This window comes from Scyliorhinus canicula, chromosome 8 (genome assembly GCF_902713615.1).
Source record: "Scyliorhinus canicula chromosome 8, sScyCan1.1, whole genome shotgun sequence".
Classification (NCBI taxonomy): domain Eukaryota; kingdom Metazoa; phylum Chordata; class Chondrichthyes; order Carcharhiniformes; family Scyliorhinidae; genus Scyliorhinus; species Scyliorhinus canicula.
Genome location: NC_052153.1, coordinates 113591186 through 113604265, shown reverse-complemented (window position 1 = coordinate 113604265; position 13080 = coordinate 113591186). Strand labels below are relative to the sequence as shown.

General features: G+C 45.8%; 1 protein-coding gene across 1 annotated transcript in view; it reads left to right on the top strand.

Annotated features, from left to right (window-relative positions):
- LOC119970452 (3'-5' RNA helicase YTHDC2) overlaps nt 1-13080 on the top strand; it is a 173096-nt gene that overhangs the window by 15957 nt on the left and 144059 nt on the right. The window contains 3 exon segments of the mRNA XM_038805078.1: nt 17-219; nt 11024-11190; nt 11274-11376. Coding sequence (XP_038661006.1) covers nt 17-219; nt 11024-11190; nt 11274-11376 — 473 coding nt within the window.

Below are 13080 nucleotides of genomic sequence, written 5' to 3'. Positions count from 1 at the left end.
TATTTTTCCCTCCTAGAAAACAACAGAGAGATGAATAAGACCAGTGGTAGACTCAACAATGGAATTCCTCAAGTTCCACCAAAACGTGGAGATTCTGAGTTAGATGCCTTTCGACAGTCTCTACCTGTTTTTGAAAAGCGAGATGAAATTGTGAAAATCATAAAAGAGAACAGAGTGATTTTAATAGTTGGAGAAACAGGATCTGGAAAAACTACACAGGTGTGTCCCCTTAATTTGTCAATACTTATTATCAAAGTGCATCAAAGCAATTTACAAAGCATTTTTGAGTGCAATGGCTGTTAAATGAGGTAATCTAAATCTATCAATGCTTGGTTTCACACGCTAGCTTTGTAAGTTGGGAAATTTGTCAGGAGAATGTTGTGCATTTTGTGACTTTGGGCCACCTATGTTTATTTTTTGTGCAGTACAAATCTCCATTTTATATCCACTGCTTTTTGCATACTGATAACGAGTTGACTTAGGCTACTGTGCTTTGGCTTTCGCAAACTTGTGCTTCAACTCTTGGATTTTGTAGTGGCATTGTGCATTCTATTTTCGGCACACCAAAACATCAGCTATGTGAGCTTCTTAATGGTTTATAGATTCCTAAATATTGCAATTGTATTGTTAATGTTATCTTGAAAGAAATTGATTTCTAAAGTTCTTTTCACGAATAAATGTATCATCTTCCTATTTCAACAAGTGTAGGAACATAGAAAGAAGGAGTAGACCATTCATACCATTTAACCTACTCCACCATTCAATATGATCATGGCTGATCATCCATTGCAATGCCTTTTTCCCCACACTATCCCCATATCCCTTTATATATAATTGGTAGAAATTGGTCAATTCCATACAAAACTGTTAATACCTACTTTAAAAGTACTCAATATGTGAGTTTCCAGAACTTCCTGGTGTAGGAAATTCAAAGATTGACAACCCTCTGATTACATTTTTGTTTTGCCATCTTGGTCCTAAATGGTTTCCTGCTTACTTTGAAATTATGTTCCCTGGTTCTAGACTTCCCAACCAGGGAAAACATCTATCCTGCCTATCCCTTTAAACATTTTGTAGGTTCCAATGAGATCACCTCTCATTCTTTGAAATTCGAGAGAATATAGGCCCAATTTCCCCAATTGCTCTCCATAAGACAGGCCTGCCATCCTGAGAACAAGTCTCACTGCTCCGGGGACCCGGGTTCAGTTCTGGCCTTGGGTGGCTGTCTGTGCATTTTGCGCTTTCTCCCCGTGTCTGTGTTGGTTTCCTCCGGGTGCTGTAGTTTCCTCCCATGTTCCAGGGGTGTGCAGGTTGGGTGGATTGGACATGCTAAACTGCCTCTTAGTATCCAAAGTATCCAAAACGTTCGGTGGGGTTACTGGTTTATGGGGCTAGGATGGAGCCATAAGCTTAAGTAGAGTACTCTTTCCAACGGCCAGTGCAGATTCGATGGGCCGAATGGCATCCTTCGGCACTGTAAATTCTATGATCCTATGATAAGTCTGGTTAGTTGAACTCCCTCTATGGCAATAATATTCTTTGAGGTAACAGGATCAAAACTTCACACACTACTCCAGCTTCAGTCTAACCAAGGTTCTGTGCAACTGAAACAAGATTTTGCCACTCCTGTACTCAAAACCTCTTGCTAACATGCCGTTCTAATTGCTTACTGCACCTTCATGTTAGCTTTCAGTGGCTTATTGAAGAGGACACTCTGGACCCTTTGTACATCTACACTTTTGAATCTCTCACCATTTAGGAAATGCTTTGCACATCCTACCAAAATGGATAACCTCACATTTTTCCACACAATACTCCATCTACCATATTCTTGCCCACTTACTACTAAGTCTGTCTAAATCCCCTTGAAGTCACTTTGCATCTTCCTCACAACACCCACTTCCACCTAGCTTTGTGTTATCTGCAAACTTGGAATATTACATTTGGTCCCCATATATTTATCATTGATATATATTGGAAACAGTTGGATCCTCACATACTGAGCCTTGTGGTACCCTACTAGGCACAAGCTGCAAAACTGAGAATGACCCGTGTCCATTTGTCACATCCTTTATAACAGATTACAGCATTTCCCCTACTACAGATGTAGGCTGTCTGTAGTTCCCAGTTTTCTCTATCCCTCCCTTCTTAAACAATGGAGTGACATTTGTTAACTTCCAATCTGCAGGAACTGTTCCAGAATCAGACCAATTTTGGAACATGATCCCCAAATCATCCACTATCTCTGGAATTACTTACTTCAACACAATATCAGGTCCTGGGGACTCATCAGTCCCATTCATTTCTCCAAGAGAACCTTCTCACTAATATGAATTTCCTTCAATTACTCATTCTCCTGAGTTCCTTGGATCCCTAATTCTGGGAGATGTTTTTGTACAGACACAGTAATTATTTAGTTTCTCTGCCATATCTCTACTTTCCATTATAAATTCTCCTGAATCTGCCAATAGTGGACCCACATTTGTCTTATCCAAGTGTTTCCTTTTTACCCACCAACATAAGATTTTACGGTTGCTTTTTAATGTTTATTGGTAGTTTGCTTTCAGGTTCTATTCTTCCTTTCTTTATTGGTTTCTTTGTCCTTGACCTTTGTTGTATTCTGAATGATCCCAATGTGCTGGTTTATGCCTATTTCTGACCACTTTATCGGCATTTTATTTCAGATTTATAAAATTAGATTTTCTTTCAATCCTGTGCAATCCTTAACTTCCGTTGTTAGTCACAGTTGACTGACTTCAAGGAATGCATAATTGCTGTAAACTGTTATAATTATTTAAAGACAATCCATTGACTGTGTACCATTATACCTTTTAATGTATTGTCCAATCCACCTCTCCCAATTTGCCCTCATATCTTCCTAATTTCCTTTCTTCAAATTTAACAGCCTGGCTTCAGATTGAACGACATCACTTTCAAACATTGTCAAATTCTATCATGTTATGGTTCTTTTGCAACAAGATTATTAATTAGCCCTTTCTTGTTACATAATACTAGGTTTAAACCTTTGGATGGTTCCTCAACATACTCCTCTAGAAAAGCACACTTCAGAAACTCTTCCTCCACTGCATTAGTGCTCATTCGGTTTACCCAGTCTATATGTACATTAAAGTGACCCATGATTACTGTATTACCCATGCCACCTGCTTCTTTAATCTCCCAAGTAAAACCATGCCCCACACTACCATTACTGTTTGGTGGCTTTTATACCAATGTGTTCTGCCCCTTGCTGTTTCTTAGCCCCAAACAGATTCCACATTTTGTGCTTCTGATCGGAGAATCTCTGGTCTGAGATTCTTCCTTACTAATGTACTGATCCCATCCCTTATTATCAATGCAAGACCACTTCTTTTCCTTTTTGCCTGTTCTTCCTAAGATCTTCCTGCAAAGGTCTCTATCTTATTTTAGAATGGTTGAAAACGTGATTTTCTTTTCTTCTTCTCTTCTCCCCCCCCCCCCCCCCCCCCCCCCCCCCCCCCCCCGAATAAAAATGGGCATCCAAATTTCCTGCAATCTGACTTGTGGTTAGAACATTGAATCCCTACAGTGCAGAAGGAGCAATTCAGCCTATGGAATCTGCACCGACCCTCCAAATTGCCAACTTCCCCACTCTATCCCCATACCTTTGTGCATTGATCATGGCCAATCCAGTTAACCTGCACACCTTTGGACTGTGGGAGGAAACCGGAACACCCTGGGAGAACGTGCAAACTCCACACAGACGGTCACCCAAAGTCGGAATCAAACATGGGTCCTTGGCACTTTGAGGCAGCAGTGCTAACCACTGTGCTGACACAAGATGACAGCAGATCTAATAACAAGACAGGTACGACGGTAGAAATGCAGTGGCTGACATTTCAGGAGATATTTCATAACTCTCAGCAAAAATTGATCCCAGTGAGACTTTCGGTGGAGGCCATGGAGTGAGTGGTTGCACATTTGGCAGCTTCCATCGAGGCAGTTTTTTTGGTCCTTTTGCCCGTTTGTTGGGTGGATGTTTTGGTTGAAAAAGGTGTCGAGGTGGTCGAGGGAAGTTAAACTCCACTGGTGGTGCTGGTGGATGGATTCATGGACCAGAGATTGGTCGAGAAGAAGGGAACTGTTGGAGCAAGAAATTCTTCATGCGCCACAGGTGAAGATGGCGGAGGATAAAGGGCCAGCCCTGCCTGCTCAGTGGCCAATGGAGGAGCTGGTGGACTTCTTCAATGAGAGGTTCACCTGGCAGAGGAGGGAAGCCCAGGATATCAAAGCCAAGGTGGTGGAACCACTAAAAACTGGAATTGATCGGATGGAGCAGAGGCTGGAGTCCCAGGGCCAGGCCATTCAGAAGATGGAGGAAGCGATGGGGGAGCACGAGGACCGTACCTCTTTGGCGGCTGTGTTCGGGATGATGTGGGAGACCCAGATGCGGCTAAAGAAGAAGATGGAGGATCTGGAGAACCGCTCCTGGAGGCAAAAACCTAAGAATCGTAGGGATACTCGAGGGCTTCGAGGGAGTGGATGCTGGCTGATATGTAGCCAAGATGTTGGAGAAGCTGATGGGGGAGGGGCCTTTTCCCGACCCCTGGACGTTGACCAGGTGCATGTGGCCCTGATGAGGAAGCCACAGGCGAACAAGCCGTCGAGGACGATGGTGGTGCGGTTCCACTGATTCCTCGACAAGGAGAAGATATTGCGGTGGGCATGGCAGACGAGGAGGTGTACCTGGGAAGTAATGAGCTCCGGGTGTACCATGACTTTGGCGCGAAATTTGCAAAGAGGAGAGAGAGTTTAATCGAGTGAAGGCTGTCCTCTTTAAGAAATGGGTGAAGTTTGGGATGCTATATCCAGCCCACCTCGGGGTGTTTCATAACGGCCGAGAACATATTTTGGGACACCAGAGGAGGTGATGGAGTCTTTTAAGGGGCAATGGACTGGCAGGAGAAGGTGGATATTAAGGTGTGAAGAGATGTTGACTTTTTTTCTCTACCTTTTTCGTTTCTGTTGCCTTTTGTTTGTTGATTATGGGAAAACCTCTCTTTTTTTTTGATGGGTCTTGCTGGGTTCTGGGGGGGATGGTTGGGGAACATGGGGGAGGGGAATCCGTTGGGGGGTAGGAGGTTGGGCGGCATTGGCAGGGGCTGTGAGGCAAGCTCGGTGGGATAGTTAACGGGAGTGCAGTGGGGAGTGAGCAGGTGGCTAGTGTATTAAATGGGGATGGGTTTGTTTTGATTCGGGGAGGGGTGGCTGACACGTGTGTGGTTGCTGCGGGGCAGCAAGAAGGGAGGTGGTGATGGTGGACCTCTGAGGGTAGGCCTGGAGGGTCACGTGACACAGGACCAAGAACGTTGATTGGCAAGGGGGGGGGGGCAACCAGGTTGGTCACATGGAATGTGAAGAGGCTGAATGGGCCAGTTAAACGATCGCATGTGTTTGTGCACTTGAGCTTGAAGGTGGACATGGTCTTTTTGCAACTTGAAGTTCGGGGATCAGACTAGGCTAAGGAAAGGGTGGGTAGGGCAAGTCTTCCATTTGGGATTAAATATGGAGATGCCGGGGGTGGTGGTGCTGATAAACAAACGGGTGGCATTCAAGCTGGTGAATATTGTGGCAGATTCGGGAGGAAGGTTTGTGATGATGAGTGGGAAGTTGGAGGAGATGCCAGTGATCTTGGTGAATGTTTATGCCCCGAACTGGGTCAATGTGGAGTTCATGAGGTGGGTGCGGGGAAGATTCCCGGACCTGGACTTGTACCGGCTGATCATGGGAGGGGATTTTAATACGGTTCTTCAACCAAGGTTGGACAGGTCGGGGAGAGTAGCAAAGGAGCTGAAGGGGTTCATGGAGTGCATGGTAGGGGGTAGATCCGTGGATGGTTTCAGTGGCCGAGGGGAAAAGAGTTCGCGAACTTCTCCCACGTGCACGTGGTGTACTCACGGAATGATTATTTTGTGGTAGACAAAGCACTGCTGGCAAGGGTCATCAACCTGGGGTACTCTGCAATCGTGGTTTCAGACCACACGCCACACTGGGTGGACTTGCAAGTCGATTGGGGGGTAGGGGCAGCACCTGCATTGAACAAAGAACAATATAGCACAGGAACAGGCCCTTCGGCCCTCCAAGCCTGCGCCAACCATGTACCTATATTAAACTAAAACTGTATGCACTTACAGAGTCCGTATCCTTCCATTCTCACCCTATTCATATATTTGCCTAGATGCCCCTTAGATGCTGCTATTGTACCTGCTCCCACCACCTCCCCAGGCAGCGCGTTCCATAGATTTACCACCCTCTGTAAAAAAAAAAAACAACCAAAAAAAAAAACTTGCCTTGCACATCAGTTCTAAACTTTTCCCCATACACTTTAAACCTATGTGCCCTGGTACTTAACTCTCCTACACTAGGCATCTGACTATCTACTCTGTCTATGCCACTCATAATCTTGTTGACCTCTCTCAGACTGTCTCCAAAGTTGGACCTTCCAAAGTGCATTACCTCACACTTGGCCGGATTAAACTCCATCTGCCATTACCATGCCCAAGACTCCAACCAGTTTATATCCTGCTGTATCCTCTTACAATTCTTTTCACTACCAGAACTCCACCAATTTTTCTGTCGTCTGCTAACTTACTAATCAGACCAGCTGCATTTTCTTCCAAATCATTCATATACACCACGAGCAACAAAGGCCCCAGAACTGAACCCTGTGGAATGCCACTAGTTAAAGCCTTCCATTCGGAAAAGCACCCTTCTTGTGCTACCCTCTGTCTTCTGTGCCCAAGCCAGTTCTGGTCTGGAAGTAGGGCTGTTAGCAGAGGAGGAGGTGTGCGATCGGGTAATAATAATAATAATCGCTTATTGTCACAAGTAGGCTTCAATGAGGTTACTGTGAAAAGCCCCGAGTCGCCACATTCCGGCACCTGTTCGAGGAGGCCGGTATGGGAATTGAACCTGCGCTGCTGGCCTTGTTCTGCATTACAAGCCAGCTGTTTAACCCACTGTGCTAAACCAGCCCCAAAGAAGGAAATTGTGATGAAACCCTCTCTCAGAACAAGTGGGAGAAAACACACACAGACATGGGGGAGAACGTGCATACTCCACACAGATCATGACCCAGCCGGTAATCAAACCTGGGATCGTGGCGATGTGAAGCCACAGTGCTATCCAATGTGCTACCGTGCTGCTTTGAGGGCTGCCATTCGGGGGTGAATGATACAGGTGAGGTGCCTGCCGCCATGCTATGGGAGGTGTTTAAGGCAGTAGCCAGGGGTGTTTATATTGATCCCAGCGCACAGGAAAAAGGTGGAATGAGCAGAGATGGCAAGGCTGATGGACGAGATCCAGCGCGTGGATAAGAGATATTCGGAGGCTGCGGAGGTGGGATTGTTGAAGGAGAGGCAGAAGCTCCAGGTGGAGTTTGGTTTGGTGTCCACTGGGAAGGCAGTAGGGCAGTTATGGAGGGTCAGAAGAGCAGTGTATGAGTACGGGGAGCACGAGCCGGATGCTGGCCCTCCAACTTAGGAAGCAGGTGGTGGCAAGGGAGATCGGAAGGGTGAAGGACAGGATGGAAAGGCTGGTGTTGGACCCAGTGGGGGTGAATAGGGTTTTTTGGGTTTTTGAGGTGTTTTATAGGAGGCTCTACGAATCGGTGGCCCTGGCCGAGGGGGAGGTAATGCGGTGGTTCCTGGATGTGTCGTCGTCAATATTTTCCCCGCTTCTGTACTGTGATAGAAAGATTCAAACAGCATTCATTAGGTAAGCAAAACTGAACTTTATTTTACGAATTACAACTGCTAGCAGCATTGGCTGAGACTTGAAGTCGGAAGGCAGTCAAGTACAAACTGCTGGTTCCTTTCCAAGTCAGCAATATCACAGAAGAATAAGACGATTTTTATACATTATAGGATCAAGATAACATGAATACAGCTTGGTCAGGAATTTGATCAAAAGTAAAACATAAGTAATAATTATTACAATGGCGTCACCTTGCTGACCTTTAGGGGACTGGGGTCTCGTATCATTATCTTGTCTTTGTTTTAAGAGATGGACAAATTTGTTTAAATACAGGAAGAGACAGTTTTTTAGCTTATCGTATGTATTTAGACTGCTCTGGTCTCATGACGAACGCGCCTTATCCAAGTTTTAGAGTCAGCCAGTTCTCAGATCAAGTTGACCGTGGCTGTTTGTATTTGTGCCTTAGGTTATGTGAAGTCAGTTTAAATTCAATTGTACCAAGAAGACTTGACTAGTTTTCCCATCATGCCATTATTTGCTTCGCACAATATTACAGATGGGTTGGACTTCCCCCAGGGTGGAGGAGGACTCGGTGGAGGGGCTAAGGTCCTGTATTGGACTGGTTGAGGTGTTGGACGGCATGGAGGCGATGCAGGCAAGGAAGGCCCCGGGCCGGACGGGGTTCTTTGTAGAATTTTATAAGAGGTTTGCTGGGAATCTGCGGCCCCTGTTGGTGAGGGCATATAATGAGGCGAGTAAGGGGGAGCTCCCCCCTACATTATCGCAGGAGTCTATAATCCCTAATATTAAAGAAGGACAACAATCCAGAGCAGTGTGGGGCCTACCGCCCAATTTTGTTGTTAAATGTGGACGCTAAACTGTTGGCAAAGAACTTGGCCTCGCGGACTGAGGATTGTGTGCTGGGGGTGATGGGGGAAGACCAGATGAGATTCATAAAGGGGAGACAACTGTCAGCGAATGTCAGGAGATTACTGAACGTAGTAATGATGCCCCGGAGGGACAGGACGTGGAGGTAGCGGTTGCTGTGGACCCGGAGAAGGCATTCAATCGAGTGGAGTGGGACCGCCGCAACCGGTCCACAGCAGACCCCATCTCCCTGGCCCTAAACTCGTCCCTAGAGCATCTCGAAAACAAGGACTTCTACATCGGACTCCTATTTATTGACGACAGCTCCGCCTTCAACACCATAATCCCAGCCAATGTCATATCAAAGGTCCAAAACCTAGGACTTGGCTCCTCACTCTGCAACTAGATCCTTGACTTTCTGACCCACAGACCACAATGAGTAAGAATAAACAACAACATCTCATCCACGATAGTCCTCAAGATGTGGAGATGCCGGCGTTGGACTTGGGTGAGCACAGTAAGACGTTTTACAACACCAGGTTAAAGTCCAACATGTTTGTTTCAAACACTAGCTTTCGGAGCACTGCTCCTTCCTCAGGTGAATGAAGAGGTAGGTTCCAGAAACATATATATATATATATAGATCAATTCAAAGATGCCAGACAATTCTTAGAATGCGAGCATTAGCAGGTAATTGAATCTTTACAGATCCTGAGATAGGGGTAACCCCAGGTTAAAGAGGTGTGAATTGTCTCTCGCCAGGACAGTTGGTAGGATTTTGCAAGCCCAGGCCAGATGATGGATGATGAATGTAATGCGACATGAATCCCAGGTCCGGTTGAGGCCGCACTCATGCGTGCGGAACTTGGCTATAAGTTTCTGCTCGGCGATTCTGCGTTGTCGCGCGTCCTGAAGGCCGCCTTGGAGAACGCTTACCTGGAGATCAGAGGCTGAAGGCCCTTGACTGCTGAAGTGTTCCCCGACTGGAAGGGAACATTCCTGCCTGGTGATTGTCGCGCGATGTCCGTTCATTCGTTGTCGCAGCGTCTGCATGGTCTCGCCAATGTACCACCTGCAGGACATCCTTTCCTGCAGCGTATGAGGTAGACAATGTTGGCCGAGCCGCACGAGTATGTACCGCGTACCTGGTGGGTGGTGTTCTCTCCTGTAATGTGGTATCCATGTTGATGACCTGGCACGTCTTGCAGAGATTGCCATGGCAGGGTTCTGCAGATAAGGGTTTTTGTGCGAAGGCTGGTTGCGACCTTCCCGCTTCTACTTCCGGAGGGATACAGGACAAGGTAGTTTCTAAAACGGGGGTGCGGGAGGGGAAGGTTTTGGATTCTATAAAGAACTCCTGGAGTGGGAGGAAACTCAGATAGGTGAGCTAAAGCATAAATGGGAAGATGAGCTGGGAGGGGAGGTAGAGGCAGGTCTGTGGGAGGATGCTCTGAGCAGGGTCAACATCATGTGCCAGGTTCAGCCTGATACGATTCAAGGTGGTTCACTGGGCACACATGACTGTGGCCCGGATGAGCAAGTATTTTGGGATAGAGGACAAGTGAGAGAGGTTTTGGGCATGCCCGAAGCTGAGGGGATACTGGCAGGGATTTGCGAATGTCATGATCACGCTACTAAAAACAAGGGTGGCACCGAGTCCCGAGGTGCCGATTTTCCAAATGTCATAAGATCTGTGAGTCCAGGGGGCGAGAGAGGCTGACGTTTTGGCCTTTGCCTCCTTGGTAGCCCAGAGACGAATCTGATTAGCATGGAGGGACTCGAAGCCCCCAAAATCAGGAGTTTGGGTGAGTGACATGGCTGAGTTTTTCAGACTTGAGAAAATTAAGTTCGCCCTGAGAGGATCAACGTTAGGGTTCGTCCGGAGATGGCAGCTGTTTATCGACTTCCTTGGAGAAAACTAAACTTTCAGCAGATTCAATAAGGGGGGGGGGGCAGTTAGGGGGTCGGGGTGTTAGGTTATTTTGTGTTTAGAGAAGGCGGGAACAATGGGCGATGGAGGGATGTGTTATGCATTGATCTATGTGTACATTTGTATTTGTATTGTTCATTGTTATAAAATCATAAATGCCTTAATAAATGTTTTTTTTTAATTCATTTACTGTTGTGGACAATTATCCTTGTGGTATTTTCATAATTTCCGTCACTTCTGTTGCACTTGTTCTCATTATAAAAGACAAAAGTTTAAAAGTTTTTTAATGTTGGTTTGATCTTTGCCTTTTTGGGAAATATGGTACTGGATCTATTTTTGTTTTTTTGAAAACCATGTGGTCACAAAATACAAAGACGAGGGTGCAATATTCTTGATAATATTTCCATATACTTTTGCTGCAGTGTTGTTAATTTATTGAGTTTGTCTATTAATTTTGAGTAGCTTTGTTCACTCTTTATTGCATTATTTTTTCAGATTCCCCAGTTCCTTCTGGATGACTGTTACAAGAATGGAATACCCTGCCGTATATTTTGTACTCAGCCCAGGCGACTGGCAGCTATTGCTGTGGCAGAAAGGGTTGCTGCAGAGAGGGGTGAGAAGATTGGGCAGACTATCGGTTATCAGATTCGACTGGAGAGCAGGTAGAATTGAAGAGACTGCTAAACACTAAAAGTTTGTTCTCTTGGCGTATAAGTTTTCTCATACAAAATTATTTTTGTTTCAGGGTTTCACCAAAGACATTGCTGACATTTTGTACAAATGGAGTACTTCTTCGAACGTTAATGGCAGGAGATGGCACCTTAGCGGCTGTCACACATGTGATAGTAGTAAGTGTTTCAGAATGATTCGGGTTTTCATTCTCCCAGCTTTGGGGAGAAATTTGCCATCACAACGAAGTGTGGTTTCAGAAGCACAAAACTGCCCCAAGGCTTCAGTAGAGATCATCCTGTGCCACTGGCAAGGGACAACGTAACATGTGGCACTCGTGCCAGACTTGCCTTTATTGAATCGGCCTGTTCAGCCATCAGAAAGTAGTGCAGAAAATGTTCTCATATGATCGCAACAAAGTTCTGAGAGTCATCATCTCACAGATGGAAGGATGCCAATCAATGTTTTCCTTAACATGGCCATTTCTGCTCCTGTGTCTTATAGTCTTGTAAACCGAACATTAAATAAATGAAACTTACAGAGAGAGAAAATACTGGAAGTAAAGGCTATTCAGCTTCTCAAAAGAGCTGTTAATATTTTGGTTGTGGACCTTTCTTCAGAAATGGAGGACAGCGATTTTGTAGGGCTGAACAAAATGATTATCGTGAGGCACTGAAAAGCATTTAAAAAAAAAAAGATGGGAGTGGAGACATGAAAATGAGGACAGACTTGACCAACAGTTTTGTAATCCATAGCTAAATGAAAATCTTAGAAGAAGAAGAAGGACTGAAAGGGACATTGGACTTGGAGCAGGATTAGGCTATTCATCGCTCCAGTCTCTGCCACTCAGTAAGACTATGGCTGATTTGGTTATAGTCTTGATTATACTTTCCTCACTGCCCTCTAATCTTTGATTGTCTTGTTTATCAAAAATCTATCTTAACTCGGTCTTGAATAAATTCAGTGACCCAGTCTCGATTGCTTTCTGGCGAAGAGAACCCCACATACTAATGACCCTCAGAGAAAATTCTCTTCATGTGTGCCCCTAGTTCTACTCCGCCACACAAGAGGATACACCCCCCCTGGTATCCACTCTTATCAAGTTCCCTCAGGATCTTGTATGTTTCAATAAGACCACACCTCATTCTTCTAAACTTCAATGGGTAGAGGCCCAACTTATTCAACCTTGATAAACTCTTCATCTTGGTAATGAGTCGAGTTAATCATTTCCAAACTGCTTCTACTGCAAATATATCCTTCGTCAAATGAGACCAAAGATGGGGTGACATGGTGGCACAGTGGTTAGCACTGCAGCCTCATAGCTCCAGGGACCTGGGTTCAATTAGAACAGTACAGCACAGAACAGGCCCTTCGGCCCTCAATGTTGTGCCGAGCAATGATCACCCTACTCAAGCCCACGTATCCACCCTATACCAGTAACCCAACAACCCCCATTAACATTATTTTTTTTAGGACACTAAGGGCAATTTAGCCTGGCCAATCCACCTAACCCGCACATCTTTGGACTGTGGGAGGAAACCGGAGCACCCGGAGGAAACCCACGAACACACGGGGAGGACGTGCAGACTCCGCACAGACAGTGACCCAGCCGGGAATCGAACCTGGGACCCTGGAGCTGTGAAGCATTGATGCTAACCACCATGCTACCGCGCTGCCCAATTCTGGCCTCAGGTGACTGCCTGTGTGGAGTGTGCACTTTCTCCCCGCGTCTGCGTGGGTTTCCAGTCCAAAGATGTGCAGGTTTGGAGGATTGACCACGCTAAATTGCCCTTTAGTGTCCAAAGGTTTAGGTTGGGTTACTGTGTTTAGAGGGATAGGGTGGAGATGTGGGATTAAGTAGGGTGCTCTTTCCAAGGGCCGGT